General features: G+C 33.8%; 6 protein-coding genes across 7 annotated transcripts; 3 read left to right on the top strand and 3 right to left on the bottom strand.

The window, feature by feature from the left end:
* Positions 1-210: 210 nt before the first annotated feature.
* Positions 211-1,082, top strand: Bm10977 (uncharacterized protein; the record flags this gene model as incomplete). The annotated part of the gene is made up of 4 exons (XM_001899413.1): positions 211-229; positions 556-628; positions 736-857; positions 991-1,082. 4 exons carry the CDS (start codon positions 211-213, stop codon positions 1,080-1,082), a joined length of 306 nt encoding a protein of 101 aa, XP_001899448.1.
* A 979-nt stretch (positions 1,083-2,061) lies between these two features.
* Positions 2,062-5,798, bottom strand: Bma-nucb-1 (Uncharacterized protein; the record flags this gene model as incomplete). Of its 2 annotated transcripts, none has more annotated exons than XM_043073597.1 (10): positions 2,062-2,103; positions 2,280-2,570; positions 2,655-2,745; positions 2,988-3,127; positions 3,326-3,463; positions 3,767-3,859; positions 3,921-3,992; positions 4,516-4,662; positions 5,239-5,358; positions 5,649-5,798. In XM_043073597.1, 10 exons carry the CDS (start codon positions 5,796-5,798, stop codon positions 2,062-2,064), a joined length of 1,284 nt encoding a protein of 427 aa, XP_042929531.1. The 2 variants fall into 2 exon arrangements, with proteins under 2 accessions (XP_042929531.1, XP_042929532.1); XM_043073598.1 differs by having other exon boundaries at positions 5,649-5,654.
* A 523-nt stretch (positions 5,799-6,321) lies between these two features.
* On the top strand, positions 6,322-8,475 carry Bm10976 (Uncharacterized protein; the record flags this gene model as incomplete). The annotated part of the gene is made up of 2 exons (XM_043073596.1): positions 6,322-6,405; positions 8,335-8,475. 2 exons carry the CDS (start codon positions 6,322-6,324, stop codon positions 8,473-8,475), a joined length of 225 nt encoding a protein of 74 aa, XP_042929530.1.
* Positions 8,476-10,098: 1,623 nt separating this feature from the next.
* Bma-tsp-14 (Uncharacterized protein) lies at positions 10,099-13,939 on the bottom strand (the record flags this gene model as incomplete). Its single annotated transcript, XM_043073595.1, has 8 exons — positions 10,099-10,199; positions 10,797-11,010; positions 11,575-11,808; positions 11,973-12,176; positions 12,458-12,592; positions 12,818-12,997; positions 13,231-13,419; positions 13,781-13,939. 8 exons carry the CDS (start codon positions 13,937-13,939, stop codon positions 10,099-10,101), a joined length of 1,416 nt encoding a protein of 471 aa, XP_042929529.1.
* Positions 13,940-18,327: 4,388 nt separating this feature from the next.
* On the top strand, positions 18,328-19,079 carry Bm10975 (Uncharacterized protein; the record flags this gene model as incomplete). The annotated part of the gene is made up of 2 exons (XM_001899417.1): positions 18,328-18,416; positions 18,929-19,079. The coding sequence occupies 2 exons, from the start codon at positions 18,328-18,330 to the stop codon at positions 19,077-19,079; spliced, it is 240 nt and encodes a 79-aa protein (XP_001899452.1).
* Positions 19,080-21,172: 2,093 nt separating this feature from the next.
* On the bottom strand, positions 21,173-22,351 carry Bm694 (Uncharacterized protein; the record flags this gene model as incomplete). The annotated part of the gene is made up of 3 exons (XM_043073594.1): positions 21,173-21,267; positions 21,435-21,488; positions 22,300-22,351. The coding sequence occupies 3 exons, from the start codon at positions 22,349-22,351 to the stop codon at positions 21,173-21,175; spliced, it is 201 nt and encodes a 66-aa protein (XP_042929528.1).
* Between the last annotated feature and the right edge of the window lie 5,056 nt (positions 22,352-27,407).

Here is a 27,407-nt window from a genome sequence, read left to right as displayed (position 1 = left end):
AATGCAGTAGGATTTTTACTACGGGATACCACTATGAGTGGACATACTCGTAATGATGGAGTCACAAGAGACCACCTTGTTTTGATACACAGAGCAAAATTCTTGCATATTGCTCGTACGTCTCATTTTTGCAATTCATCAAATTCGTTTTTAGTAGAAAATTATGAATCCTTATTATAAAATTATTTCAGTTATAATCTGCAAACAAGGATGCCGTATGTTGACTCCAGTAAGTCTTATATCCCATGTTTATTTTCGGTCCCATCAGTTCGAACCTTCAAAATTCATCTTGAAAATTCACGCTGACAGCCAATTGAACTAAGTTAAATTCGAAAACTGTTGCGAAGGAGAAAACAATCCAGTTGCTTCACAACTGTCGGAATTTTCCAGATGAATCTCTGTCATCTTTACATCTCTCTCCCTTTCCCTTCCTACAGTATTTCTTTCGAAATGATATCGTTATAGTGAAGTGAAAATTGCGAGGGGAACCATAGAGTTGACAAAATATATCTTGTTTTCACCTGACATTACAGCCTCCTTTTTCTGGAATTTTAGATGGAAATATTGTGGAATCGAAGAAGTCGACGTTCAGTTTACTTTGGCAGTTTCTCGCATTTTTTTTATATTTGTAAGTTTCTATGTTTTCTTTTTCTTTTTTTTGCTTGAAATGTATTTCATATAATAGTTGGGACAGTTGGTTTTTTTTTTTTTTTTTTTTTTTTTTTTTACTTACAGCTTCCGTACACTTTTTGGACCACTAATTGGTGAAACGAGTGATAGGCCATCATGGCGCAGACGTGGTTGGAATGGTAATGACCGATGGAATGGAAGTGGTGGTCCAGGCAGGCCTCCGAGAGGTAAAAGTTGTGAGCACACCAAATATATAGAGCATATAAACTGCATTATGTTGTAGTTTGTTAAAGACCTTAAACTTTGGTTTGTCTCTAAAGATCATCTCATTCAAGAACAGATTAAGTTGTTGTATTTTAGGTGGTTATGGATATGGGACAGGACGGCGTCCAATAGGACGACCAGCATTTTCCTCCGGAATGTCATGTCCTCCAGTGGGCGGCGGCAGTTGAGGTTAAAGCAAGTCCAGCTGTAGGCTAGGCTGGACAAATAATTGTGACCAACAAGAGGACTGTTTGACGTGGATTAGCCAAACCTTGCCAGAGGAGCTTCTCCACTGATTTCCACTTTTGGTCATCTTGTTTCTAGATTATCTATTGAATACTTGCGATATTTCATCGACACGCATCCTCATAAAGAAGAACTGATCAACATTAGAATTCCCAGTCCTCAGTGTCACTTTACTGCAATAGTGGGAAAATGAATTATTAGTTCATTAGTCTCCAACTTTTCCAGATGATATTTTGAAACTGGGCTTATTTTTTATTTCGAAAGAACCGTGCATAATTTTGCTCATTCCTACTACGTCATATTAGCTCTGAACATTGTTCATGAACTCAAATCTTGTTCGATTTCTTTGAAATCATCCTACAGGAGGTTTTTTCGCAGGAAATGCGAAGCAAATCATGTGTAGAAATCGGGGTTTATCAGGTAGTGACTAATCCAATATTCGAGAAAAAGTGTGCATTTTTAAACTTCTCGTTTTACTGCTGTCTATTTTTCCTATTCGCTTGCTTCAGTGAGTCGTGCTCCTGAATCTGTATTGATTAACAGTTTGATAAATTCTGATTGTTTACTTTTTGAGCTGAGATTAGCACTACTCTCGGGAATATAACCCGATAAGTTGTAATTCAACCCTTCTGGTCTTTTTTTTTTTTTTTTTTTTAGCATTTCCAACATCAAAATAACAGTTTAGGCAGAGACAACTTTTGGTGGGATGACTTATTTAAATTTTGGAAATTTCTTAACAATGGATCGGACGGAGAGAAAAGAAATCCTATTATTTGGAAAAAATAAAACAGCTGGTAACAATTTTAAGAAAAAAAAAAAAGATTTCCAATGCCTTTAACTTATTTTAAACACAAACAGTATATGTGAAACAATTACCACAAACCATAAACCTAGTACAACAAATTATGTTGATCTGTAAAATTAAACACCATAAGTTCTGTCAACGTGCTGTTGTATCAGCTGCTGAAATTAGTCCAGCATGTATTAATAAAGTGATTAAAGTGAAAAAAAGATGCTGTCCTACCTAACACACTAATTGCTCCAATAGAACTATGTCTAAGACTCACAAAAGGACTTCCCATCCTCTCATAAAATTAACTTCAATATAAAACGGTTTTTCACAGTCTGAAATTATTGACCTCATCATCGATTTGATGCTGTTGCATAGGTTGAATAGGCTCCACATGTTGTACCATTTGGTGGTGTTGTTTTATGTCCGTATTATCAAGTGAGTCGACTGGTATTTGGTAAGGTTGTTCCATTCGACTAGGATTAGGCGTGGGTGCAGGTGTCGAGTAGGCGTACTCACCCCATCCTTGTTGTTTTGCATATTCTTTTTTAAATATTTCTAATTCTTCTTTGGTATATTGTTCTTTGTCGCCAATATCTTCCCAACCCTGATCCGGTTTTTCTTCTTGCGCCTCGCTATCCTGAAATTACATTCATATTTGACGTAGTGGTAACATAACAGAAAAAAGTGCTTTTGTTTTCTACACAAGACTTAAAATACAAACCGCAAGAAATTCAGCTAGCGAAATACGATGGTCTCCATCTGCATCCATCTGTTTCATAACATGATCACGCATCCGATATAACTCTTCAAGCCTGAAAAATAATTCAAATGACTTATTTTTTCTGATTTTCGACACATTATAAAAATTCTGGAATGGTTTTTTCGAATGGATGCATTGACTTCCAAGAAGCACAGCTAATTTCCAAATAAAGCAAGGAAATCAGCGAAAGATACCAAAATTGAACTGGAACTTGACAAAGTCGTGTCCCTAATAACAATAACATTAACTGATATCAAATCCTCGCTCTTCAAGATACTTTCAGGTCAGATTTACCTTTCAAGGTCAGAGAAATTATTAAGTTTCTCGATTTCTGGTAAAAAGATGGTATTCAACTCATCATAACTCCAGTAACCATCACCATTTCTATCATGCAAACCAAAAAGTGTTGTTGGATCGTATGTATCTTTATCAAGCTGCAAATAGTCCCAAGTTTGCAGAATCGAAGAGGTCAAAAGGTTGTTCTTAGGTGAAGTCCTACTTGGACGTTGCTGCATCACAAACCTTTAAAATTACGCCTTCTGATTATTCTTTCAAAACAGTGTAGAAATGTGCAATTTTTAAAGGATATAATAAAGTGAATTCCAGCATTTTCTTATTTAATTGGTACAAACCTTGTCAGTATCTTCCCAAACCTTTTTTAATTGATTACGACTTCCCGGATGCTTCAATGGCTTATGCTTATTATGCAGACGCCGCTGTTCTTCCATCTGCTGTATGTAATGTTCTCGTTCCGTTTGAATCATTTGTGCCTGCCTCATGTATCAAACCCAAACGTTTTGTCGCAAATAACATTCGAAATATAAAGAAAAAGTATAAGAAGCCCTTTGTCTATTAGAAATGTTTCACATCTAAATGAAGACACTTACCAACTGGGTTCCTAAAGTCCAAAAATCTAACAATATACGTTATCAGTATATCAAAAGACCGGATACTATCTTTTGAATCACTGAGAGAAGGAACGGTATAAGTTTAGGCAACAGAAAACGAATCTAAAAAATTTTGCTTCCTCCATTTATTTTAAATCATCATAAAAACAGTAAACTGACGCATACCATTTTATGATCTTCTTCAGCTTTTTTTTTCATTTCATATTGTTTGAAGTCTTGTTTTCGCCAATGTTCCAATTCATCCATATCAGCTACTACCTGCAAATTATTGTATAATAAATGATCCATAAAATATCAGTAAAAGATAATAGAAGCCAACTTTGACGACAAGTTTGCGCAGGTCCTCTTGGCTGAATGTTTCCCAGTTATTGAAATCCAAATGCTCCGGTATCTAAAATAATAAGAACATAATAAGATAATATAGAATACCCCAAAACTGTCAAATCAAGTGCTACCAAATACCTCTCATAACAAGCTTTTCTGATAATCTTCTACAAGTCACTTCTCACAACTTTTGCAGTCATTACCGTCATTTATAATTTCGCTATCGAATAGTTTGGGCCTTAACATTCCTATATAACTTTTAATATCTTAATGTATTTTGATGACATTGTTAACATCTGCAGTCCTGACTAATCACGATATTCACACAATCTGATTGTATCAGTTTTCTTCCGTTACATTAAAGAAAGAGGCAACGTCATCCAAGACCAGATGATTTCTACAGATTCAACAATACAATTAATGCTGACCTTGTTATTAAAATACTTTTACGTATAAGAAAATACTACAGAAAAAGCGACAGTATCAATATCAATAAAATATAGTAAGTTTTTTGTGCTACTGTAAATTATGAGCTCCTGACATTGCTCGGTTTTTTTGAAACCTTCAGAAAAAGTCGGAATTTCACAAACTTTGATATTATCAGTAGCACCACCATCTGCATCCAGCTGATCCTTTATTTCTTGCTCCAGACGTTGTAATTCCAATATCTTCGCTTTTGCTAGTTGTTCAATAATATGTGGTTCTAACTTGTTGACCATTTCTGCTATTTTGCCACCCTGTAAACGAAATGGTAACATACCACTAATGGCACAGTGATTGTAATGAATAGTAATAAAACATAGACCTGAAAAGAAATCTTATTGCAAAATTATGCTGCCAAAAGACATAAATTAATATCCTGACTTACTGTGTTGTCGGACCTTTACATGCCTAAATCTAAGAGATGATGTCCTACACTATGGAATGATATCTATGAGAAAAAAAACCTTCGTTGGTATAAATTCCAAAAAGCTACACATTATGCAAGCAACAAATCCTGAATGAGAACAGTGTGTTAATTGAAGTAGGATTTAACTAGTAACGAACTCATAGAAGAATATCGCCATAATGTAATATACCACATAACTTACCTTGTTCTTAAAGTTGTGGAGGATCAAAAACTCTAGTTACAGGTGTCCAGAACAGAAACAAGTTACGTGCATCTAGATATTTCAATAATTAAAACTCCAAATTTTAAACATATTCGGAATGTTTAAACGACAGTCCTATCTAAAACTTCTGCCACAATCAGTTTTATAGAGAAGTCAAGCAGCCATTAAAAAAGGTAGAATGATAATGAAATGGCAAGAAACCCGCATTTCCTCTTGCGTCATATTCTGCATAGCTTCTTTCCACTGCGGTGTCGCTTGCAAGATACTGAGCACGGTTTCCAGATACTTCATATATTTCACATATTTCGCTATCTCTTCTTTCTAAATTATTATAGTTCCAATCACAGCTTGAAAAAGAAATTGACTTCATACCTTTCCTTAACATTGTGAAGTACCAATTTTTTAAATAATATTTCACTTCTCCCAAATGTTTTGATTCATTAAGTTAGAATAATTTTTCACTAAAAGTCTCTTCTTTCTTATTCCTCTCCATGGATTTCAGATTAAAACTTCACAATTTAATCATTTCATTTAATAGTTTCACTTGTTGCGATAATTTAATAAAAGTACTGAAAGGTAATGGGAGATAAAGGTACAGGGGTTAAATGTACCTGCATCTCTTCCCTCCGTTGTTGTTCCTGGTCCCACTGTCGTTGTTTGTCAACACTCTGTAGTTCATCTACCGTGTCGCGGTTTGGTGGAGCAGCATCTATGTATAACGATATTAATACACAGAACGATAGCAACAACTGCGAAAACATCAGTAGGTTGTCGGTCCTTCAAGATGTTAAAAAAAAAAAAAGAAAAGTGTTGTGATTTAGCTCATCGGAACGGAAAATCACAACTTCAACAGCAGTTTTTGTTTGACAGACTAGTTCAAAATAAGTAGAACAAGTCCAACAAATGGACAACTGTTGCAACCATCACCACCGTTGTCGCAAAACTATATCCACACGTGTAAATAATCATCCTCAGTAACAACATTTAAATTATAATCGGAATGCTGAGCTGAAGTTCATTATCCGCATATGTGAGATGCAGGTTAACGGGAAAGCCTCGACCTCCATTAAGCAAGCATTAAATTAAATACACAGAACAAGAAGAACTGAGGACAAATAGAAAGATCAAAAATGCTTAACTTTGTCATTCAAATAGTGATGCAATTCACGAAACCATTTGGGTATAGAAGACCATTTATGGATTGAGTAAAACATGATGTGAGGAGTATAGAGCTACTGAACATAGAGGGAAATGAAATGGACCGGAATATTATTGGAGTAGTAGATGTACTGCTGGATGGATTGTGAGGAAGTATTAACTGGTGCCATTGATGGTTACTCTTCTATAACTCCTACAGGAAAAGAAAAGGTCCCATGCCCATACTCAAGATGACCTAAGTATTAAAACAAGGAATAATTCAATTAACATGTATTTTCAAGACTTTTTTCTCACTGTAGACAAAATACAGATATTTCAAAGAATTCAATTTAATAATTTGAATGCCTTGAAGTTAGAACACTTCTTGATATAAATGAGTTGATTCCTTGAACAACTTATGACTGCTTTGAACTGCTATGCAACTTCTAATCACAGAAATTTGACGGATAAAACAACCTTCGACGGGGTAAAAAAGTGACCAAAGAAGAGAATAATACACTGGAATGCAGTCATCACTGATCTCGGATGACGCGCTGGATGAAAAGACTTTGGTGTGATATGTTTGATATCAAGAATGAGCAGAAGAGAAGTCCTGAGATTTCAGTGAAAGTGTCTATGAGGAAATGAAAGGTTGTTGATATACAGTTAAAGACTTTTGACTATTTAGGAAAAAGATGAAGAAAGATGATGTATGGGGTAACGAAAGGTCTAACTTCAATAGTGAATATGAATGCATTATTTGGAACTGGGTTTGGGAGTAGGTTTGATGATAGCTCGAACAGAATTCTCGATATCTGCGTTAGCTATTTCGATGAATACCCTAGTGAAGATGATGAAGATAGGAGTCTGAAACAATGCATTTCAAATCAAAGAACCATCAACAGATTGCAATTTAACTGCTTAACGACGGTCTTTTGCTATTTTGAAAGGAACGAACTGATCAAGATGTTGGGAGCATCAAAATCTTGTGACGAATTCTAATTGAAAAAATACTATAAAGTGTGAGAGAATATGTTGAACATTAGCGTTACGATGACAACTTCTTCGTTAAGTGATTTACCTGATCATGAATGTTTCTAAATAACAGGTTGAGAAACGACTTAATTTTTCAATCCATTCTGTGCCAAAAAGACTCTGCGGTTGGAATTGCAATACATAGCATGAGTCAGACAGTGAAGTTGAATTAAATTATAAATGCATTTACAATTTACCATGTAGTTAAATAGGATCAAAGGCAATACTGCCGAAAATTTCGCAGTTTGGATAGATCTAAAGAATTGGTTTTGGTGTTTATGACATTGTGAACAAATGAAATCATCCGAAATTCTGGCTGCAAAGTTATGGATTCATGAATGTGGAGCACTGGTTTTCCCTGAGATTTACGTTACACAACTTCTGCGGCACTTATGAGAAAGGGCACAGGTGAGAACAAAGCCCTCCTTTGTGAACAAATCCCACTTTCTTACATATGGAACGGTCAGTTGCATGTACAGTGAAGCATAACACCACAAAATCAACATGCAGTTTCGGTTTTCTTGCTTTAGGTTTAAACTTGAAGACAACACCAATACTTTTAAGACCAATAATGGGAGGTTAAACCATTCCTGTGTTAAAACCTACTTATAAGAGTGAAAATAATGACACCCTCTCTTGACTTCGTTGTGAAGTTATGAAGGGGAAATATTTCAAGAGCTAGGCCCTTGCTTTGCTTTAGGCCAATGCTGTCAACGGTTGAAGAGCAAAGCTGAAAAGCCAAACAGTGATTTGATTGTTGTGTGCTATGAGGGCTTCTTTCGATACTGAGATCCAAGTAACAAGTGTCATGCTGTGATGGCCTGGATGCATTCTTTTGAAAGGGACGGACAATAATCATATCACCGAGTTGTATTATTTGGAATTTGAAGGTGCAAAATGTGTAGTATGTACTTATGCATGTGTGTAAGCCAAGAAAACTAGGTCTAAGTACTATGGTTTAAGAGAGGTCATATTAAATTGCTGCTTGCGGGCATTAATGAGTTTAAACTTTGCCTTATGAGTTCTTCCTAGATATTCCACGATATAAACAGAGCAAGCAGATCAGTGTAAATTGCGGAATAATCAAAGTTTAACAAATATACAGCACAGATACGTCACTTTCAGCCATGTCAAAGGGAATGGGTTATCCGTATTCCGGATCGTTATGTATCTAACGGAGCAGTAGCTCGGAAGACAATGGAGCTCGGAGAAATGAATCTTGAAGTGGAACTTGAAGATGAAGATCAAGAATGTATACATCATTGATGTCCATGTGCTCCTTGAAATTCAATATTCAAAAGATTAAAAAGCAGTACATCCAATATTGAAAGGAAATTAATAACCATTACAAACAAATGACTAATGTGAGCAGCAACACCCGTAGTAAACAGTAAACACCTTCGAGATCAAAGCAGCACGCCAAGTCCATAGAAACCCAACCCACCAATCCATATAAAGTCAGGACAACTGAACCAGACCATGTCATCATATAATTTGGAGACTTGTTACGCAACTGTGTGTCCCATTCAATATGGCGAATGAAAATATAGCCCTTACAAACTAAGGATGTCGCACATGCCTTTCTCAGCTTCGTATTGTGTTGTGTGGGAGGCAGTACTACGAGTGGTGTACTATCCACTCGAGAGAATCGAGACGATTTATGACTTTGAGCAAGTACGTCGCTCCGTGTCTTATTAATTTAAGGAAAAATCATATTAATTTAAGGTTACATTTTGATCAAATCAAAAACTAAAAGTGAATTTGGAAGATAATAACGTATAGCACAAAATAAATCATCTACTACATTGAGTGTCTCGCAAGTTCCTGTAAGTCTCACAACTCTGAAAATCAACTGTCGTTATTTTAAACTACGCTTGTAATAATCTCAGGACCATTTCATTATTATGAAATGGCGTGTGATTCTGAAATTTCTAGACTCATTCTGGTCCTTAGGTTGATTAAGTGATGAACTGGAACTTCCTGAGGTTAAGCGTTGTTTATTAGATTAGCTAAATAATATAATGAAGATACGAATCATTCCCTCCATTCAATAATTATGAGAAGGCAAATAAGGCAGTTTATATGAATTTATGAAGGGACAAGCTGAATATATATATATATATATTCATATATGCATTACATACAGATCCAGTACTGCTCAACAAATATCTTTGATAAATTTGCTATAAAATTTACACGCTAAAGCATTGTTTGCAAGTTGGGATGATTGAATCCAAAAAAAAAAAAAGATTACTACTTTGAGACAAATAAGACGAATCTAAACAAATACAGACAGATGTTGTTCAAGAACAATCAAGTTCCAACTCCTGTGGAATATAAAAAAACTTCAAGTAAAAAAAAAACATCTTTAGTACAATAGGATAAGACACAAACATGTCAAAAATGGTGTATGAAAAAACACCCGTCTCCAACAATTTTCCTAAATTGAAGTTTTTAAATGGAAGTTTTGTGTTAGCAAAAAAAAAAATTGAGACATCATCCCGCAACCAAATTTTTGACAAATAAAGAAACATGATTAAAATTCACTTTTCATGCTTCTGAAAATTTCATTCGGAAATATTAAAATCAAATGAATGGCATTATAACTCAACTACAGTTGAATAAAGTACCACTTCCTAAAGCTAGAATAAGAGAAATTGTAGTCTTCCTTTCAAAACATTTGCTCTAATTTACCACATTTCATAAAATTCTCAAAAATCACAAATTCCGATGTCATAATAATTTTGAAACAGAGCAGCAAAACTGATAAACTTTTTGATAACAACACCAGTATTGATATATTTTAGCTCTCAATACTGTACAGAGAGAGAGAAAGCAAATATTAGCTAACAGGTTTGTAGCCTATATGACCAGATTGCTCCAAAACCCTTACTGCGCTTGATTTTTACCTGCCGTTTTAGGCGGTGAAGCTGTAACAACTGAACGTCTTTGTTGTTTCTGTTTATTTTGAGCAGTTGCTGTTGCTGTTCCTGGAAAACGTAATATAAGGTCATAAGTTTCATATCTTTAAATAGTGAAGTTATTCAATGATTCACTTTCTTACCTACAAGTCAACCGATATTGTCTTAACGCATAACTTTGCTTATTCCAAATCTTGTGCAGTAACTGAAGTTACTATTCTATAGCATGAATAGGCTAAGTAGGTTGCACATTATAAAGAAGCTAGAGAATTGAATATTAGAAAGAAACGAAGATCGGAAAGTTAGAGAAATCAAGCGATTTATGTAATAGATGATTCAAAACTTATTTCTTCTTGTTCGCTTTTCTTTTTATCATGATCACTCCTTTACCGTATTATCTAAGAAGTCTTTAATAATACATGGCACGAATTTAATGTATTATGATTATTCGCTTTATTACGATTATATTTCGAAAAAATTAAGGGTGATCAATTTGTTGGACATGTGTAGAAAATGAAAAAAGTAAGTGTTGATTCATAAAATTTCGCCAGAAGTCTCTCCTTCCATCTCGATTGACAGGGAGAGACATTCGATAGAATTTCATTCCTGCTACTAAACGGGATATTCATAACAGGGACAATGTAAATCTTGTGAAAAAACATTTACCATTCAGTATCCTTTGGTGCTGACTGACTGCCAACGACGTTTGCACGATGTGTTTCGATGGTGGATTATTTGTTGGCTGACAGTGTTTTCGATGCCATCTTACTTCATCATGAGGTGGTACGAGTGGTGGCGACTGCGAAAATTTTGATTTTTCGGATTGAATAGCTACAGAAGGTCGTAATGGCTCTGTCAGTTTAACAGATTCCCGTCCGAGCTAAAATTCTTGTGAAATAATAAATTAGTTTGAAAGTTCAAATTTGGAGCTCCACTGCTTTGAAGACTTAACGCTCCAACTTTCTAAAAAACCTGCACATTCACTATTTCAAATCTCTGGCGAGAAAATAGTTAAACTGTACCGAATTAAAACAGGAAGTATGTTCTAAAATTTTAAGAAATCTAAAATATCCTGCCATGATAAATTAATATCAAAACAGCTAACAATTTGTCAACCATGGAATTAAAAAGTGGTTTTTGATTATTGACACTGTACATCTTTTTGAGGGCTTCATACTGAGATCGTATTGTTTTGACAGCCTAAGATTTGGACATTCATTAGAGTCTTGATTTTTCTCTTAATATCAATCAGTTGAATTGTAGGTGCAGAATTTTGCGATGAAATCTCAAGAAACTGATTCTCAGTAATGTTAGAAAACCTTAAAATTCTAATTAGATTTCTTAAGCAGTTACAGCAATTAAAATTTAAAGGAAAAATAAATAAAGATGAAACAACCATTTTGATGTATTTTAATCAAAAATCCGATAAAAAAAACAAACGAACGTCGATAACAGTTGCACTATCGTCCAAAATTTGACCCGTACTATGTCGTAGAGCAGCGGTAGAGCGTTTGGGTTCATTAGCATTACTTTCTATAGCAGTTATATATGGATCACGAAAACGAATTCGTTCATTACGTCTGCGGCGCCGCTCACAGCGACGAGCTTCACGTTCAAGCAAATATCGTTGATGATCGATTTGTTTGGCCAAAATATTTGACAAACATACTGATATACACTGGAAATTATAGAAAAAAGCATATGTAGATGACGGAAAGAAAAAAATAAAGCACCCACTACTTCTCAAGCATAAACCCTTTCAAATTAACATTTTTATAAATGCTAGCTGAAAGAATTGTTTGCCATAATTTCTTGTCATCATTATCATTGAGGAAAACATACGACAGGAATAATGATAATGGCGATGACAGCACCAACATGTATGGCATGACTTTCAAAAAGTATCCGTAACGGTTGCAAGCATCCTCGTGTGTGCAGATCAGCTTCCAATTCTTGAGGCCGTTTTGTTTGCGCATTTTGCCAACATTGCAGTGAACGCATCGCTGGCAATAAAGGATTGGAAGAGCCAGCAGCTGCCTCTGATACCTATTTTTTTCACTACGAAATTATTCGTAAACTATCTTTTCAATTAAATATTACTGCATAAAACGCTTAAATGCTTAAAAACACAAAAAATTTCTTCTCTCTCGCTCTATCTAATGGCTTAAAAACCAATATAAATTCAGCAAAAGTCCAGATTTTTTCTATTGTACGGTTGAGAAATAAAGTAACAAAATGGAAACAACTTCTAATTCGCACAAAAAATAGTCCTGCACGAATATATATAAAAACGTTTGAAAAACACTCCATTAGAATTCGAAACTTACCACAGAGCGTTTGCAGCAGCTGAATGGTACTCCACACTTTTCTGGATAAGGATTCGCTGGATTACAATTAAACTGAGCCGAGAGCTGCCAATCCCTATAACCCTGTGAAGTTGACGCTACACCACAGCATTCAAGCTGCAACATCATGCTTGTTCACTGTGTTGTGGTAAAAAGACTGATACATGGACTTAATTCCTTTTTTTTTCGCATATAGATTAATGTCACAGACTTCAACAGTTAAAAATTCGGATTTCAGAATTAAATTTAAGAACTCTCCAACAATTTTTATGATGATACAAATATGAATTTATGCATAAATACTGAAATTGGAAGTATAAATGAGAAAAACAAAAAAGTTACCTGTTCTTGAATATAATCCACAAAATCCGCTAAATTTCTGTTGGTATGATAGTTTTTAACTGAATAAATGAGTATACTGTGCGCCGAAAGGCCTTCCGTTGTATCGGAATAGAATAATATAAATAATAAAAAGGTGAATATTACAATAATAATATAACAGAAAAAAACACTGAGTGCGAACTGAAACTTAAGAAATAAATTTAGAAAAATTATTATTAATATTATACATTTAACAAGAGTTTCCCCACTGTACCATATTAAAAATTGTTTAGAAAATTTTATAAAGTATTTAAATATTATAAATCACGCTGATCTTAAGATAATCTGCAAGCTGTTATTCTTCACAGCTTACAGATTATCAAATGAGGTGAAAAAAATTCGCCTCATGAAATTATTAAACGAAGGTGAGTAACCGTTTTGAGCAAAGCAATATTATCTCTTAGTGCACCAAGGGACCCCATTAATGAAACAATGCATATGGCAAGCCCAATAATGGTGAGCATAACGGCTGGATTTAGGAAGACATCCGCCCATTCAGTTATTGGTCGTGGATCTTTGATGCACAAATATACACCGAGTGCCAAACATGTCACACCGATAAGCTGCAATACACTATTTGCCAAATTATAATTATTTATGACATATTGAGAAATACAACCTAAGTCTAGGCTGGTGCGATGCTCCCTCAGAATTGAATCAGTTGTTGAATTATATGAACTACATCAAAAAAAAGAAAGCTGGCCTGATTTTTACTTTTATTTGCTTTACTACATAGACGGCTTTTAGCATCTATTATCTTAGATGCTGATTTGAAATGAACCCCACATTTAACAACTAGAATAGTTTTGCTTCATTTTCTTTCCAGCCCAGGATTTAATCTTTTTTCCTTTGTTTTATTTACCAAGTTGTTTAAACCATCAGCAAACAGTTTGTAGACAAAACTACTCAAGTGTGCAAACGTACAAAGACTAAGAAATTGGCAATGAAACAGAGCCATTTGAGGGGCGCACAGATTTCTTGACGTGGTTTACGCTTCTTCGGTTCGTCTAACAAATGTTTGTTACGGTTCTGATTGATGGCCGTCGGCTGTAGGCCAAAACGGCCGTACTCCACCGACGGCATCAGACGGTGTTTCTCCTCTGCTCCAATCAAAAATATGAACCTGAAAAAAGTCCGGATTTGATCATCTAAGTTTTAGGAAAAGGAAAAAAAAACTGGATAATCATTTTATTAATCTACTGAACAGATACGATTTTATGGATGTCACTTGGTTGCTGATTTTCGCTATGGTACTTAACATAATGCTGGCTTGCTCTTGTTTCCAAACAATAAACAAATTCAGTTTATTGCTGCATTTGATTTGTATATGCACAATTGTCGCCATAGACATATGTACTTATGTGAGGAACAGAACTATTGAAGTTTACTTTTAAATAAACAAAACATCAACCAGTTAGAAATACGATATAAAAAGCATAGGAATTGGTCTCCAATTCAATCTTTCTTATTTCATCACAGTATAAAATGAAACTCTTCGTTTGTTTGTGTCATTAAATCCATCAAATTTAAGCTATAAAAATATTCCGAACAGTCTCATTGCTATAGCACAGGAAATTTAGATTGGACGCTTGCGTCAACATTAAATTATATTGAGCTCCTAGTGATGAGTGCTGGTAATTAATGAGCTACTCTTGCATATATCTGAAGATAACGAAAGCATATTGATTATTCCATGTCAAAATTTGATATCGACCAACAAAGGAATCATTATAAATACATTATATAAATATAAACATAAACGTATGTATAACTCTGTCTCGTGATAGCAATCTATAGAATGGTATTGGAAACACGGCGGAATACAGTTGGAAGTCTTAAAATTCTCTTCATTTTTAAAATAAGATTTACCAAATATTTATTAAGTTTAATTTCCAGGAAAGTATGAAATACTGTTTCCAAAAAAAAAAAAGCTATTATTTTGTTAGATTAGTGCAACAACTCTGAAAAGATTACAAATCCTTTTCATTTATTTTACTGTAAAAGATGAAAAATTTATTGGTAGAAAAATATAAAATTTGGGTATAAAAGAGCAAATTTCTTCTGAGGAAAAATAAAATTCATCAGGGAATTTACATGCCTGTTCATCGTGTTTAGCATGTGTCATTTCTTTTGAGAGCCTTTATGCCGAACAATTACTCTCAGTTGTCGTGTTAATGAGGAATGTACCATTTGAATAATTAGAAAAAATTTGATTATAGCTATTGTATAAAAGTTCAAAGGTACATATTATCAGATGGATAGCTTCAGATAATCAGTCATTTGCTTGGAGTCAATCCATGTTAAATGAGATTGTGAAATGACTAAAATGTCAACGATTAAGACTGTTTAGGCAACAGCGGTTCACAGATGCAGCATTCCCTAGACAACGAAGCTTTCGAGGTATTCCAGCACTGCTGCCTCACTAACAATGTTTAAATTGTCAAATCGATGATCCATTTTCCAACATTTCGAGGAAAATATGTACACATTGTTGGCTTTGAAATTGAAATTAAAGTGAAGGTTTCTTCTTGAAACTTGAAAACTTTCAAACATGGACAAGAAGATTTTTTTTTAAAGGTTTTTTTAAACAAAAAAATTTTATTAAAGCTTCCTTCAAGTTTTTATTCCGAAGTTTCCATTGCAAGGACTGAAATGAGAAGGGAGAGGAAGAAAATGTGGGTAACCATTCGATATACACGCCATTCTTTGTGCATCAGCAAATCGGTTAATGATTTGAGCTCAGAATGTACATTAATAATGAACCTATTTTTAGAATATTTATGCTAAATCCTGCGAATATGCTATAGAAAGCACTCAAAAGGAAATAGCAGCAAGAAATGAGCGGTTGAATTTTGCTCCAATCAAGGCTCTGTTATATCAACTGTGATATAATTTGTCTTCAGAAGTATTAGTATGATGACCAAAGATCACTGTCAATTTTAAAATAATTTAATTGAAACATTTTTCCATAATGCAGAAGCGTCAAGGAGAAGTAGAGATATATCCCAACTAATTCCTCCTTCAAAGAATTATATTCTGTACCAAAATGATAATACAATACAAAATAATTTTGATCTTGAAGGAAATTTCAATAAATTAAAACAGGAAGACAAGTTAGCAAATTAAAATAAGAAAAAAACTCGTTCTACGAAACAAATTTCTGAATGATAATGACTAATAATTAGCGCTTCGAGGATGAAATTTTGTTAAATTAACAATTTTGAATTAAGAAATTTACAAGCAGTATCTAAGATTATTTAATGATATAAGACTACAAGAGATGATATAAGACTAGCTCGTTTCAAACTTCGACATTTTTGGAATTATAACAAAAAATAACATACTCAGCATGGAAGTCACAAGGAATCCGTATGTCAGAAGGACTGATCCCAATCACTCAGATGCTTGAAAGCTTCGGGAATCCAAAAAAAGAACATTTCCAACCAGTGTCTTCTATGAGAATGAATTATGAGAAGGTAAGGGCATTAAAGCAAAAGTATGGATATGTAGCACATGACCTCTCATACTTTGTAATGAAATGAAACTAAATAAAATTTGCATATTAAAGATGGTGAGAAATTATCTGGAAAGAGAAATGGTGAATCAATTTTGCTGGAAAATTACTGACAGTTCACAAAATTTAAACAAAATATTGCAGGAATGAACAAAATAATCTGTGATATTAATGGGTAGATAAGACCTTTTTCTTTGTGCTACAAAATACAAAAATAAAAAGCCAGTTCTACGAAAAACTGCCGTCCGTTCGAATATTGTTCGAAAATTTGTTTTCCTTTTCAAATGAAATTGTCATTTTACATCATACAAAGACGTGTCTTTTCTGATCAATTACTTTAACAAAGGTAAGTCTTTCCCCAACATTCTCTTTCTGTCTCTCTCTCTTTGTTTGTTCACAGTGATAAGGAAGGTCGAATTCCTCACAGCTAAAGGTTGACCTCTTGGAAATTGGTTCTTTTAAATCAAATTGATGATACAAACAATAATACATAAGTGGTGCCTGTCCGGTACCAGTCGATGGAAACAATGTCAGGATAATTTTGAAGAATTAAGGAACAAACACAAGATGAAAAGACATGAATGAAAGAAATAGCATAAAGTAGAATAGCAAACCAATTTTTTTTTTCCAAAATCAATTTGATAAAGGTTAAGGAATTTACGGAATGTCCACAGTAGTTTATTTTTTAATTTTTAAGGGAGTAAATTTAATTTCAACTAGGACCTTTCAATACTTTGTATGAAATATATAAATTTACAAAACGTACACACAACATTATTAAAATTCCAAGAAAATCGATAAAAGAGATTTAGAAATTTAATGAAAATTAAATTCACAACTCTTTGAGATTTGGCAAAACGCGAACAGGTTTCCAGAGAAAATGATTTTACTTTACATCATTTCATAACTAACTTTTCATCAGTATAGAAGTATTTTTGTAAGCTCCTGAAGTAAGAAACAGTTTTATTCCACTGGATGCTATTTTTTTTTTTTTTTTTTTAAACTACCCAGTAGTAAATAAAATAAATACTCAAAAAGATCTCAAACAATCTTATTAATTTATTGCACGAAACTGTAAACTGGTGAGAACATTAAAACAATTGTCTTTAAATTTTTGGGAGAAAATTTTGCCCTTCAGAATGCTCGGAAATGGACCGAATAATTTTTTAGCAGAATGTGATTGAATCTAATAGAATTACGAAAATGAATTTAAAATTTCAGTTACTCTGGCACTAACTGCTACTGTTACCAAAAATGATAGGATTACCCCGAATTGGTGCAGTACATCTAGACGTACTGTTATCTTACAATGCCATTATATTAGATAGCGCGTACATGGCAATGTGGTTTCAAGAGCCAATTAATCAACCACAACTCAACATCGGACTCTCTCTCTCTCTCTCTCTCTCTCTTCCCAACCACCATCGATTCTTGATGGATGGATGGATGAATATGCAAACAAGGTGACCATTGATCGGCGAGAAAATTATGGTACATCATTCCGTACGACTCAAAATGTAAGCAGCAATCACTCCAGTGATTCGAGCTGAACATTAAGAAGCACATTTTTATATGGGAACATGTAATCTAAATGGCAAATGGTACTAAAAGCTTCTTTCTATAGAATAGAATAGAAAATGAAAATCCTTTATCAACATTTAAATTGGTAGTAAAAGAACATCTGCGCTTTAGTCGTTCATGTACTTCACTTTTAGACTAGTCGGAGATTTTGCTTAAGTGATTCCAGAATCACAACAGGTTAAATTTGAATTCCAGATTAGTATTACAACGAATAATTCAGCTTCTCTATGGAATACAAATTTTCAAATGTGACAAGAAAGTTGAAGCTGTCTATAAAAGAAGTTGAAAGTTTCGTAAATTTAAACAAATCCAAATGAGTAGTTAATAGTAGCTATTAGGATAAGCGATCATAAGGAAATGTAACAAAAGACTGAAAATGTTTATTGTAGCGAAGTTACAGAAAGGGAAGACGGATGTGCGGATTTGTGGGAACCAAATTGGCGAAGGCATAAAAGTGGAGCACAGGTATGGTTTAACTGGATTTTTGGTTGTACAGAAGATGAGAGAGAAGAGGACTGAACTGACCTCATTCCACATTTCCAGATGTTTTAGTTCTCAAAAATTCATACTTCCCGGTACAAGACATGCTATCTGCATAACTTGGAAGACAACTGACATTAAACAAAACTCTTGTAAAAGATAAGAACAATGAACAATAGATGGATTCATATAGTGTGACGTGAACTACACGGATTTAAGCGAAATTTAGCATTTTGTTACTGATTGATGATCAATATTGGCTTATTAGCCGAATAATGCCATCACAATCCTTATCAAATTATGATCATTATATTGAAAGTCATTCTGTCGGAAGTCAAAGTTCTAGTTAAGCAATCAAAAGGAAACTTAAATTTTCCATTCTTCCTACCGAAACTGTCAAATATTTTTGCAGCATTGTCTCCTGTCAGCGGACAAGGGATGCGTTAGCTTGTCAGATTGTATAAAGGAAACGAAGATGAAAGAGATGAAATTTTTAGAATATACCAGGGGAAAAGCGCTCTTAAATATTTCGCACCTGATGATGACAATATCGATGACGATACTAAGAGCGACACCGATAACGGTGTGTACAAGAGGCAGGGAAGCAGAGCAGGAGGAGTACTGCAAACAGTCACCGATAGCTGTTAATGATTTCTGCAGGTTTTTTTGTTGTTTAGAGACAATTTTCCATATTTTTAGCTCCATAAATTGACCAGTATTGAGAACTGTCTGCAAATCAGCAAAGTGGAAAGAAATTTGTTAACAAAAAAAAAACAAAATCAATAACAATAAAAGTGAAAGGATAGTATTCCTGATTTCGGCAGAGCATTTGTTCAAGATGAGCAAAATACAGCAACACAGCAGGAATCTTGTACTTGAATAGATCGGTGATATCATCACACTTGCCATACATACTGGCAAATAATCTTATTTCCCTCCTTCTTATTAGAAAAAAAAGAAATAAATGCAAAGACTTCATAAATTTGAACTCATTCTAACCTTTTAAAAGAAAAGAACTTTCTTGGCTGCCATTAAACAGAGAGCAAAGACTATAAGAAAGACAGTTATCTGGAAATGTTTTCCCCAGTAATAATTCCAGTGTAAACATTTCGAAAATTTGTTGAAAAAATATAAAAGATGGTGAATCGATATGGTGTTTATTAATAATTCAACTATTTATGACCTTGGCGTCAGACGAAACAAATGACAGATTATGGTTGGTAGTTAAAGATTTTACATAGGTCTTTCACACCTATTTTAGCCGCAATATTGCCAATAGATGATATCACAGATTTCTAAAAGAAATCATTTGGACTCCCAAAATTATTACGCAAAGTTCATTTTCAGTTTACTAAACTTGCAACATATGTCTTTAAATATTTCAGAGGAAAAGAGGTCGGTTACAAAAGGATAGATGGTCTCTTTACGTAAGCGACCTTTCTGTGCACCCTAAAATTAATTTAAAGTAAACCATTCCTATGTCAACATATGAACTTGATTAAGCGTAATATCTATGATTCGGAAATATATGAATGAATTCAGCATACAAAAACGGAATAGAATGAAATTATGAGAATGCGAAAAATTTTATACGGTCGCTGTAGGAATACAACAAACCGATATGATGAATAAGTTAAAGAAATTTGAACAAAAAAGAAAGATGAAGAGGCTTCACAGAATACAGTACCCACATTACACTGGTAATAATACATCTCCGAGTTTGATTTAAGCTCTTTGAAACATTGACTGCTACTTATTTCCTGTCTTATTTTCTTATTCCCGCTTTCATTATATATCCTTCGTTTATCCTTATTTCTATTGCAAGTTTGGGTTACTCAAACTTATCTACCTATCATTTTCTTCTATTCCCTTAATTGTTCGCAATTATTTTTTCTATATTATGAGAGACGGTACGATACATACAATCATTTTACCAGTTCTTCTATACCAGATAATTCAAAAGTCTCGGATATATAAAATTGTATATGCAATTTCTGCGTTCGTTTTAATAAAATCAGAAAAAAATAAATAAATAAATAATACGGAAGCCATCCAGGCCATATAGCAAACCTCAAATAAAAAGTCCAATTAAATAAACTAACCAGGCAAAGATAGTACTGATAGGGAACAACATAAACATTTTAATGACTATAAACTCGTTTATATATATATATACATATTCACAATGAAAACTTCATTAAGAAATTCCAAACTTCAAACCAATTCTTTGTTTGTCTTATTATCAGTATCAGTGCCAAGACCCAATCAATCCGATTCCTAACACATTGTTTTCTGGAAAAAGTCACAGGAAGATTTTTTTTTTTTGCGACAAGAAGTGATAAATCAAGCAATATTGTTAGATTTTTGAAAGACGTCAGGTGAAAATATGGTTTTGACCGCTATAGAGCAATTTTAGAATAGAAATGATTTGGAAAAAAAAAGGAAATATCACAGCCCAGTTGGTAAAGATCAAGAAAATGCTTTATATTAAATTTAGACTGAAATATGTTGTTGAAAAACAGAACATTTTATTGCAATTTTAATTTAAAATATGTTATTGAAGTAGAGAATGCTATCTTGGTATTGCTTACACAACGAATGTAAATATTATTTTTTAATGAAATCGGAGGATCAAGTTTTAGTAATCTTTTTTCGATAATTGTCTATACATGTGGCCACTGAAAATCTAGCCATACAATGAAATAAACGAAATGATTCGATAGTGGGTTTTTTTAGGCCCATCATATGAGGTTGACTATGACATCTGTCCCACATAACGGGTACGTTGTTACAGAAAGACACCGAAAGACACGTTGTTCTGAATACCGAAATAGTCCTGAAAACATAAACTGATTGATCACTTAGAAAATGGAATTATCTCGAAATTTGATATAAATTTTGAAGTAAGAAAATAAGTAAGTAAAGGTAAAATCATGAAGTTTTTTCAAAATGGATTATCAAAACCCAATAATTTAAGGAATATGAAGCAGAAAAAGAACAGACCTGAAATTCTCTCCACCTTTTTTCGCAGGATTTCATTCGTGAATTTCTTTTTTTCTTAAACGTTAAAAGTTGAAAAGATTTTTTTTTTTTTTTTTTGAGGGAGATAGATGGAGGACTTTCAAATATACTGGTTAAAAAGTTTCTATCAAAATATGAAGGAAGAAAACGGAGAGAGAGAGAGAGAGAAAAAAAAAAGAGGTTATATTCAACGTATAATGTGTTCGAACAAATACAAATACAGCAACTGGCAAGTAAACTGAATTCGTTGGATGATTAGTTTTTCAGGTGGAAATGGTCACCAAAATTTGAAGAATAGTAATTTCAGATAATCAACAAAAAGACTGAAAGGCAACAAGCAGCAGGTCAGAGAAATTGACTGAATAAAAAACTATAGTCTAGAGATTTAAGGCTATAGTCAAAGAGATGAGAAATTTCGATCATCAATCCTATATCAAGTATATTCGTCTCTTGCTCTTACCGGTATCTTAGAAGGATACGGAGAAGAAGGAAACGTGAAGTGGCTTGTGGATTTGAACTATTGAAATTATGCGATCTCTCTTTTGTCCTCCCTCCTTTACGATGATTTTTTCCGGTTTGGATAGTAAGGAAATGAATGGAGCATCTGTTTTACAACTGAACTAAGGTGGTGGGGGACATCAGTTTCGGAGTAAACAGTAGTGGCATTCCTTCCTTATTACTACCATAGGTAGAGGTATCTTTTCTCTAAATTTCATTTTTTTCCCCAAAAAAAATTTATCTACTTCACCCTTTAGCATTTATTGTAATTAGCGACATTTCGGCCAGCATGGAATGATTAAGCATACCTCAGTAGAAAATTCAAGGAGAGCATAGAGTCAGAAAGTACCTCCCTTCTGTTTCAAATCTAAATCTCTGCGCGAAACGTTTTTTTTATCCATTTCCACGTTTTTGATCACTATAGGATCATATATATCACGTATATCACTATATGGGTCATATGCATGAAAATGTCTGATGCCGAAACCGTGAAGCTAACATTTAAAAGGATCCAACAGTTGTTCTAAATTATTTATTTCAGTTGTAATGGATATTGTGTAACAAAAGCGCATTTGAAGATTCCCGGAACACAATTATCGTTTGTTACTAAGATGACAAGGAAGTAACGAAGCTTTTTGCACTGTATATTTTTTCGAAAAAGTTCTTGAGATTCAAATAATACTATTATTTGGATCTCGAGAACAGATGCGCAAAACACTTTAATTACTGAAATCAGTGAATAAAAAGATCAAGATATTGAATGTCGCACTTCCATTTAATGACCCAAACAAAATCGCATAAGTTATACCATAAAGGTAAGCCTTCCAAAACTGTCGTGATGTTCCAGGAAAATTCGTAATAATTGCAACTGATCTTGAAGCGTATATTGTACTATAGCTTTAATGAAACATTCAAGAGTAATGGTAGTAATTCATTTCCTTGGAATTTGAAATGGATTACGAAGATTTTGAGGCAGTTAACCAAAACTTTATGAGAAAGACATGCGTCGTCTACTCAACATTTTAAAGCCAAAGCTCATTAATAGCTTTTGCTGCATTAATCAAAAAACTGAAGCAAAAGACAGGAATCATAAATGAGCATAAATTAAAGCGAAAGTGAAATTGTTGTTAAGCTAGTGATCAGCTATGAGAGCATGAAATCTATTCATCAGAAATGAAGCTACAGTACCAAATGGAGCTATGGTACCAATTTAGTTTATAACTAGAGGAGAACAAGATAATGAATATTGTATTGATTAATAACACTAAAAATGGAAAGAGTAATGGTAGTATCTCAATATTTATTGCTCACAATTCAAAGACAAGAAAAATGATACTGTAACAAGAAAAAAAAACAACACGGACAGTTGTGAGGAACGAAAGAACTTCAATGACTCGTTAGGTTAATCAACAATGCAAACCCGAATGAGATGAATGAACGAGATGTAACGATATTAATTTCAGGCGAATTTGAGATAACTAATAAAATTAATGACGGGGAAGCATATCATCGAACATTATTTAAAATAACACGGGTAGCTGAGGGAAAACAGGAAAAGAGGCGAAGAAAGGAGAAGTAAGGTTGAATGGCGAGTAAAGGGCATTTATTTGCTTACTGCGCACTCAATGCTTCACCGGACTTCCACCTCACTGAAATTCTTGACTTCTTCAAATAAAAATTGGCCTTGGTGACATTGAAAATATGAAGAGAATGGCAGTAGGATGACACTGGTCAGCATTACTTGTTGCACACATTTCATGCAGTATCAACACTCAGCATTCCGCCACAGTAAGACTCCAAAAATGGATAGAAAACGATTTTCAGCGCATGCAACTCGTACATGTCCTATCATCGAACGCAAAATTTAAAACTAATACCTGTTATTATTTCACTAGTAAACTCTCAAAAAAGGAAAATTACAGTCAAGTCGTGACAAAATTTTTACTGCATAATAGTTTCAATTATTATTATATGATAGCACTCAGCGCAAAAAAAGCTTCCAGAAGGCCTTTATTCCTCTTCATGTCCATCACTGTTTGCTCCGGAAATTATGAGGTTCTGGTACCATCATGATAAGTAGAATACAAATTTAATCGTCAAATAACATCAAATAAAATTGCAAAAGCCATCTTCACTTTTCTATACTCTTATCATTTAATGGTAATAAAGTTATGTATGTTTTCCAGCTAAAATTTATAGGCATCTATTCTTGAAAATACCACGTTAGAATTAAAAAAACTGTTTCTGAACTTCATTTGAACTTCAATTTCTCATTTCCAGTAGATTTTCCTCTGTATAGAAGTTACTGATTGTAATCAGAGCTGAATACTAGGGATAATTCCATCAGATCAAAAATGCGATCAAAAAATTTAAAATGCAGAAAGAAATATGAGCAGCAAGTTCGAATTAAAATTATTTTTGCATAAATTAGGTAGAGAGACAAGTGGCCGAGACGGGTGAACGATACAACTCAAATGTTCCAGACATTACCGATATTTATTAGCAAAATGTGAAAATTTTTGATGTTTCTAATAAGTGCTCCATGATAAAATGTTAACTTCAATCTAAAAAAAGAAATTTGTTTCGTTTGATAACGCATCAGCCAGCATCCTGCAATGAAATAGTGAGTAAAGAAAGATCAGAAGATAACAGAAAATGTGTTTCAAACGAGGTAATGGTTTACAGCTCAACGGAAAGAGAGGTCATCATATGACCATTTCGAAGGAAAGGGATGAGTAAGGCAGGAAAGAGGAAGAAAAGTTTATAGGAACTTAAAAACTCGTTTTCGGATCGTTTATTTTCTTTCACCCCTTCAAATTTCTAGTCTGCTGTAATGAAACTTGATGATTACATAAATATGAATATGATGAATGAAGAAGCGACTAATTTCCTCAGTTTAAAACTTATGATAAGTCATCACGTGAAGAAGCATGCAGACGCGCCGCAAATAATTTTTGTTTGTTGATATTGCTCGCCAAATGAGTTTACACTTTGTGATTGGTAAGAAAAATGAAGCACAAAAACAAAGGAAAAAAAGATGAGAGGAAATTAAAAGAAGGAGAAGATTTAAAAAATGTTTTTTTCAAATTCATGTGTACCTAAAAAAATACTTCCAACTGAATATCAATACAATATAACGAAAGTTACCTTCTCAAAATTCGAAAATTAAGAAACGACAAAATGGTTGTTAATAGTTAATCTTCTAAGTGTTCAACGAAATTTTGAAAATTTGCTTAGCGGAATGGAAAATTTTATATAATTAAATTATCTGAACAGCACCACCTCGATTGCTTTCTGTGAACAAGATTAAAATAACATCTTTCATACAACATGCAGTGAGTGACAGCAGCGTTCGAATAATTTATAGGAAACCTGCTCAGCTCCTGCATAAACACATGCTTCCTCTTCCTACATACAAAAAATGAAACGACGATGATTATAATGTAGCAAAAGCAGATAAAAGAACAGAAATGACAGAAGCAAATAATTTAGAAGTTCTTATGCACAGTTCCAGTAGAGAGAGAGGGAAGCAAATACTCGAGAAATAACATCTTCAGGACAATTTAAGGGGCGCATAATGAAATGATCTAAAAAATAGTGAAAAACTGATATTATAGCGGGAAAGATGCGATAAGACGTGTACTTAACCACATAACTGCTACCTACGATGGTATTTGTGGAAGAGAACGAATGTAATTGTGACCTTGTAAATGTGCATGTGTATATGCGTACTTATTTCTCACTATTTTTCTTTTCCTCTGTCTCCCTGTCACAGAAATGGAATTAAAATTAGTGAATTCCTAAGTCACATTCTTGACTAATTGAAGTCAAATTTACTACAACCAGAGAAGAGTTTACTCTAAGTGTAAATGGTAATGGTGAACACTTCACAGAAGCGATTTATCCGTGTAGAATAGCTTCTTCAGTTCCCTGAATGTAATCTAAATCAGTGATATATGTAAGAAATTTTCCTAAAAGAATACACCACTAAAAATTTGTATTTTTTGATAAAAAGGACAGTTTCCTGGAATTAACTCTTAGTCATTTCCTGATGAAATCAATAAGAGTTCTTCCAGTAAGGAGAAAAGAACCCATTTCACCTAGCTATCAACACTGATGATAGGCACTACAAGAATGCCAAAAAAGAGCTGTTACATTATCTCAGTAATCATTGAATCGGTCTCCATCAAGTAACGGCGCATTAGTGCTACCAGAATTTTATTAGCGACAAAATTTGTCAAACTATCAGATTCTATTCTTAAAGTTTTCCCTTTCATTTGATGTAAAAAAAATTCATTTTTCTGCGCGCTGCATTCTGTGGTCAGGCAAAAATTTTAAATTGACAAAGACGCTGAACTTTTCCCATACTCAACCAGTAAAATCGAAAAAAAAAAGACAGCCGAAAATTAATGATATTATGGGGAACAAAAGTAAAACGACGAAATCATCGGTCCATATTCTCGACATCAAATACCCGTTTCTCTTCGCCATTTGCTTCATCCCTACTCCTATAATCAAACCCATTGCGGACCATCATCTTGAATCGTTTCCCTTTGTCGATCGACTTTTAGCCCAGAGGGTTATTTTGCAAGAATTATCAGTAATAAGGTTTCAATTATAACCATATAAAACAACAGAGTTAATCCAGCATGTTACAGAAGTGTTTCCGAATGAACAGGGGCCACAGCGTAGAAAAGGAATAATTTTACCAAGTTAATTTGGGTACCAAGTCAGCTAACATAGCGGATCCTTCGCTAAAGTAAGGAACCAGATAATAGGTCTATTTGAGGATATTGCATTCATCTTTATTTAACTTGGTAAAATCTGCAACAATCAGAGGAAAAAAAGTAGAACAATCAGTAGGTGAGCCTGCAGCGCAAAACAAACTTAGTTTTGCTGGATTTCAGAAAAACTCAGCACATTTGCTTCGAACGAATCACAATTAAAACATTAGACTAAATAAAAGAAAGACACATTAAACATATTAAAACAGGATGAAAATGATCTGAATGAGCATTAAAAACGAACACTACAGCAGAAAGTATTGGGTTTGTTCATACTGCCGACGGGGCATGATTAAATATGAAATCAAATTGACAAAGAAAAAAAAACAATGCCAAGCTACAACTTGGCCCTACAGTGTTAAAACCTGAGCAATTCTAATTACTCTAATCGAATCTTCGAGATATTCTTCCGAAAAACACATAAGATTTAAAAACCGATTTTAAATAATAAACTGGTAGGAAACTAGATCATACGAACAAAAACATCAACAAATCGTTATCAGCTTTTGATGAAAACGTAAAAAAATGTGGGGAAGTTCTACCGGAATGGTGATTCTGGATAACACATCAATGACCATAAACTGGCTCAAAATGCCGAAATAACATAAACAAAACAAAGTAAGAACACTTCCTGAAAATTTTGTCCGATCCAAACTTCAAGAGAGAAACTTTA

Source organism: Brugia malayi (assembly GCF_000002995.4).
Source record: "Brugia malayi strain FR3 genome assembly, contig: Bm_v4_ChrX_scaffold_001, whole genome shotgun sequence".
Taxonomy (NCBI): Eukaryota; Metazoa; Nematoda; class Chromadorea; order Rhabditida; family Onchocercidae; genus Brugia; species Brugia malayi.
The sequence above is the reverse complement of the archived record's forward strand: the minus strand, read 5'-3'. Positions and strand labels throughout refer to the sequence as shown.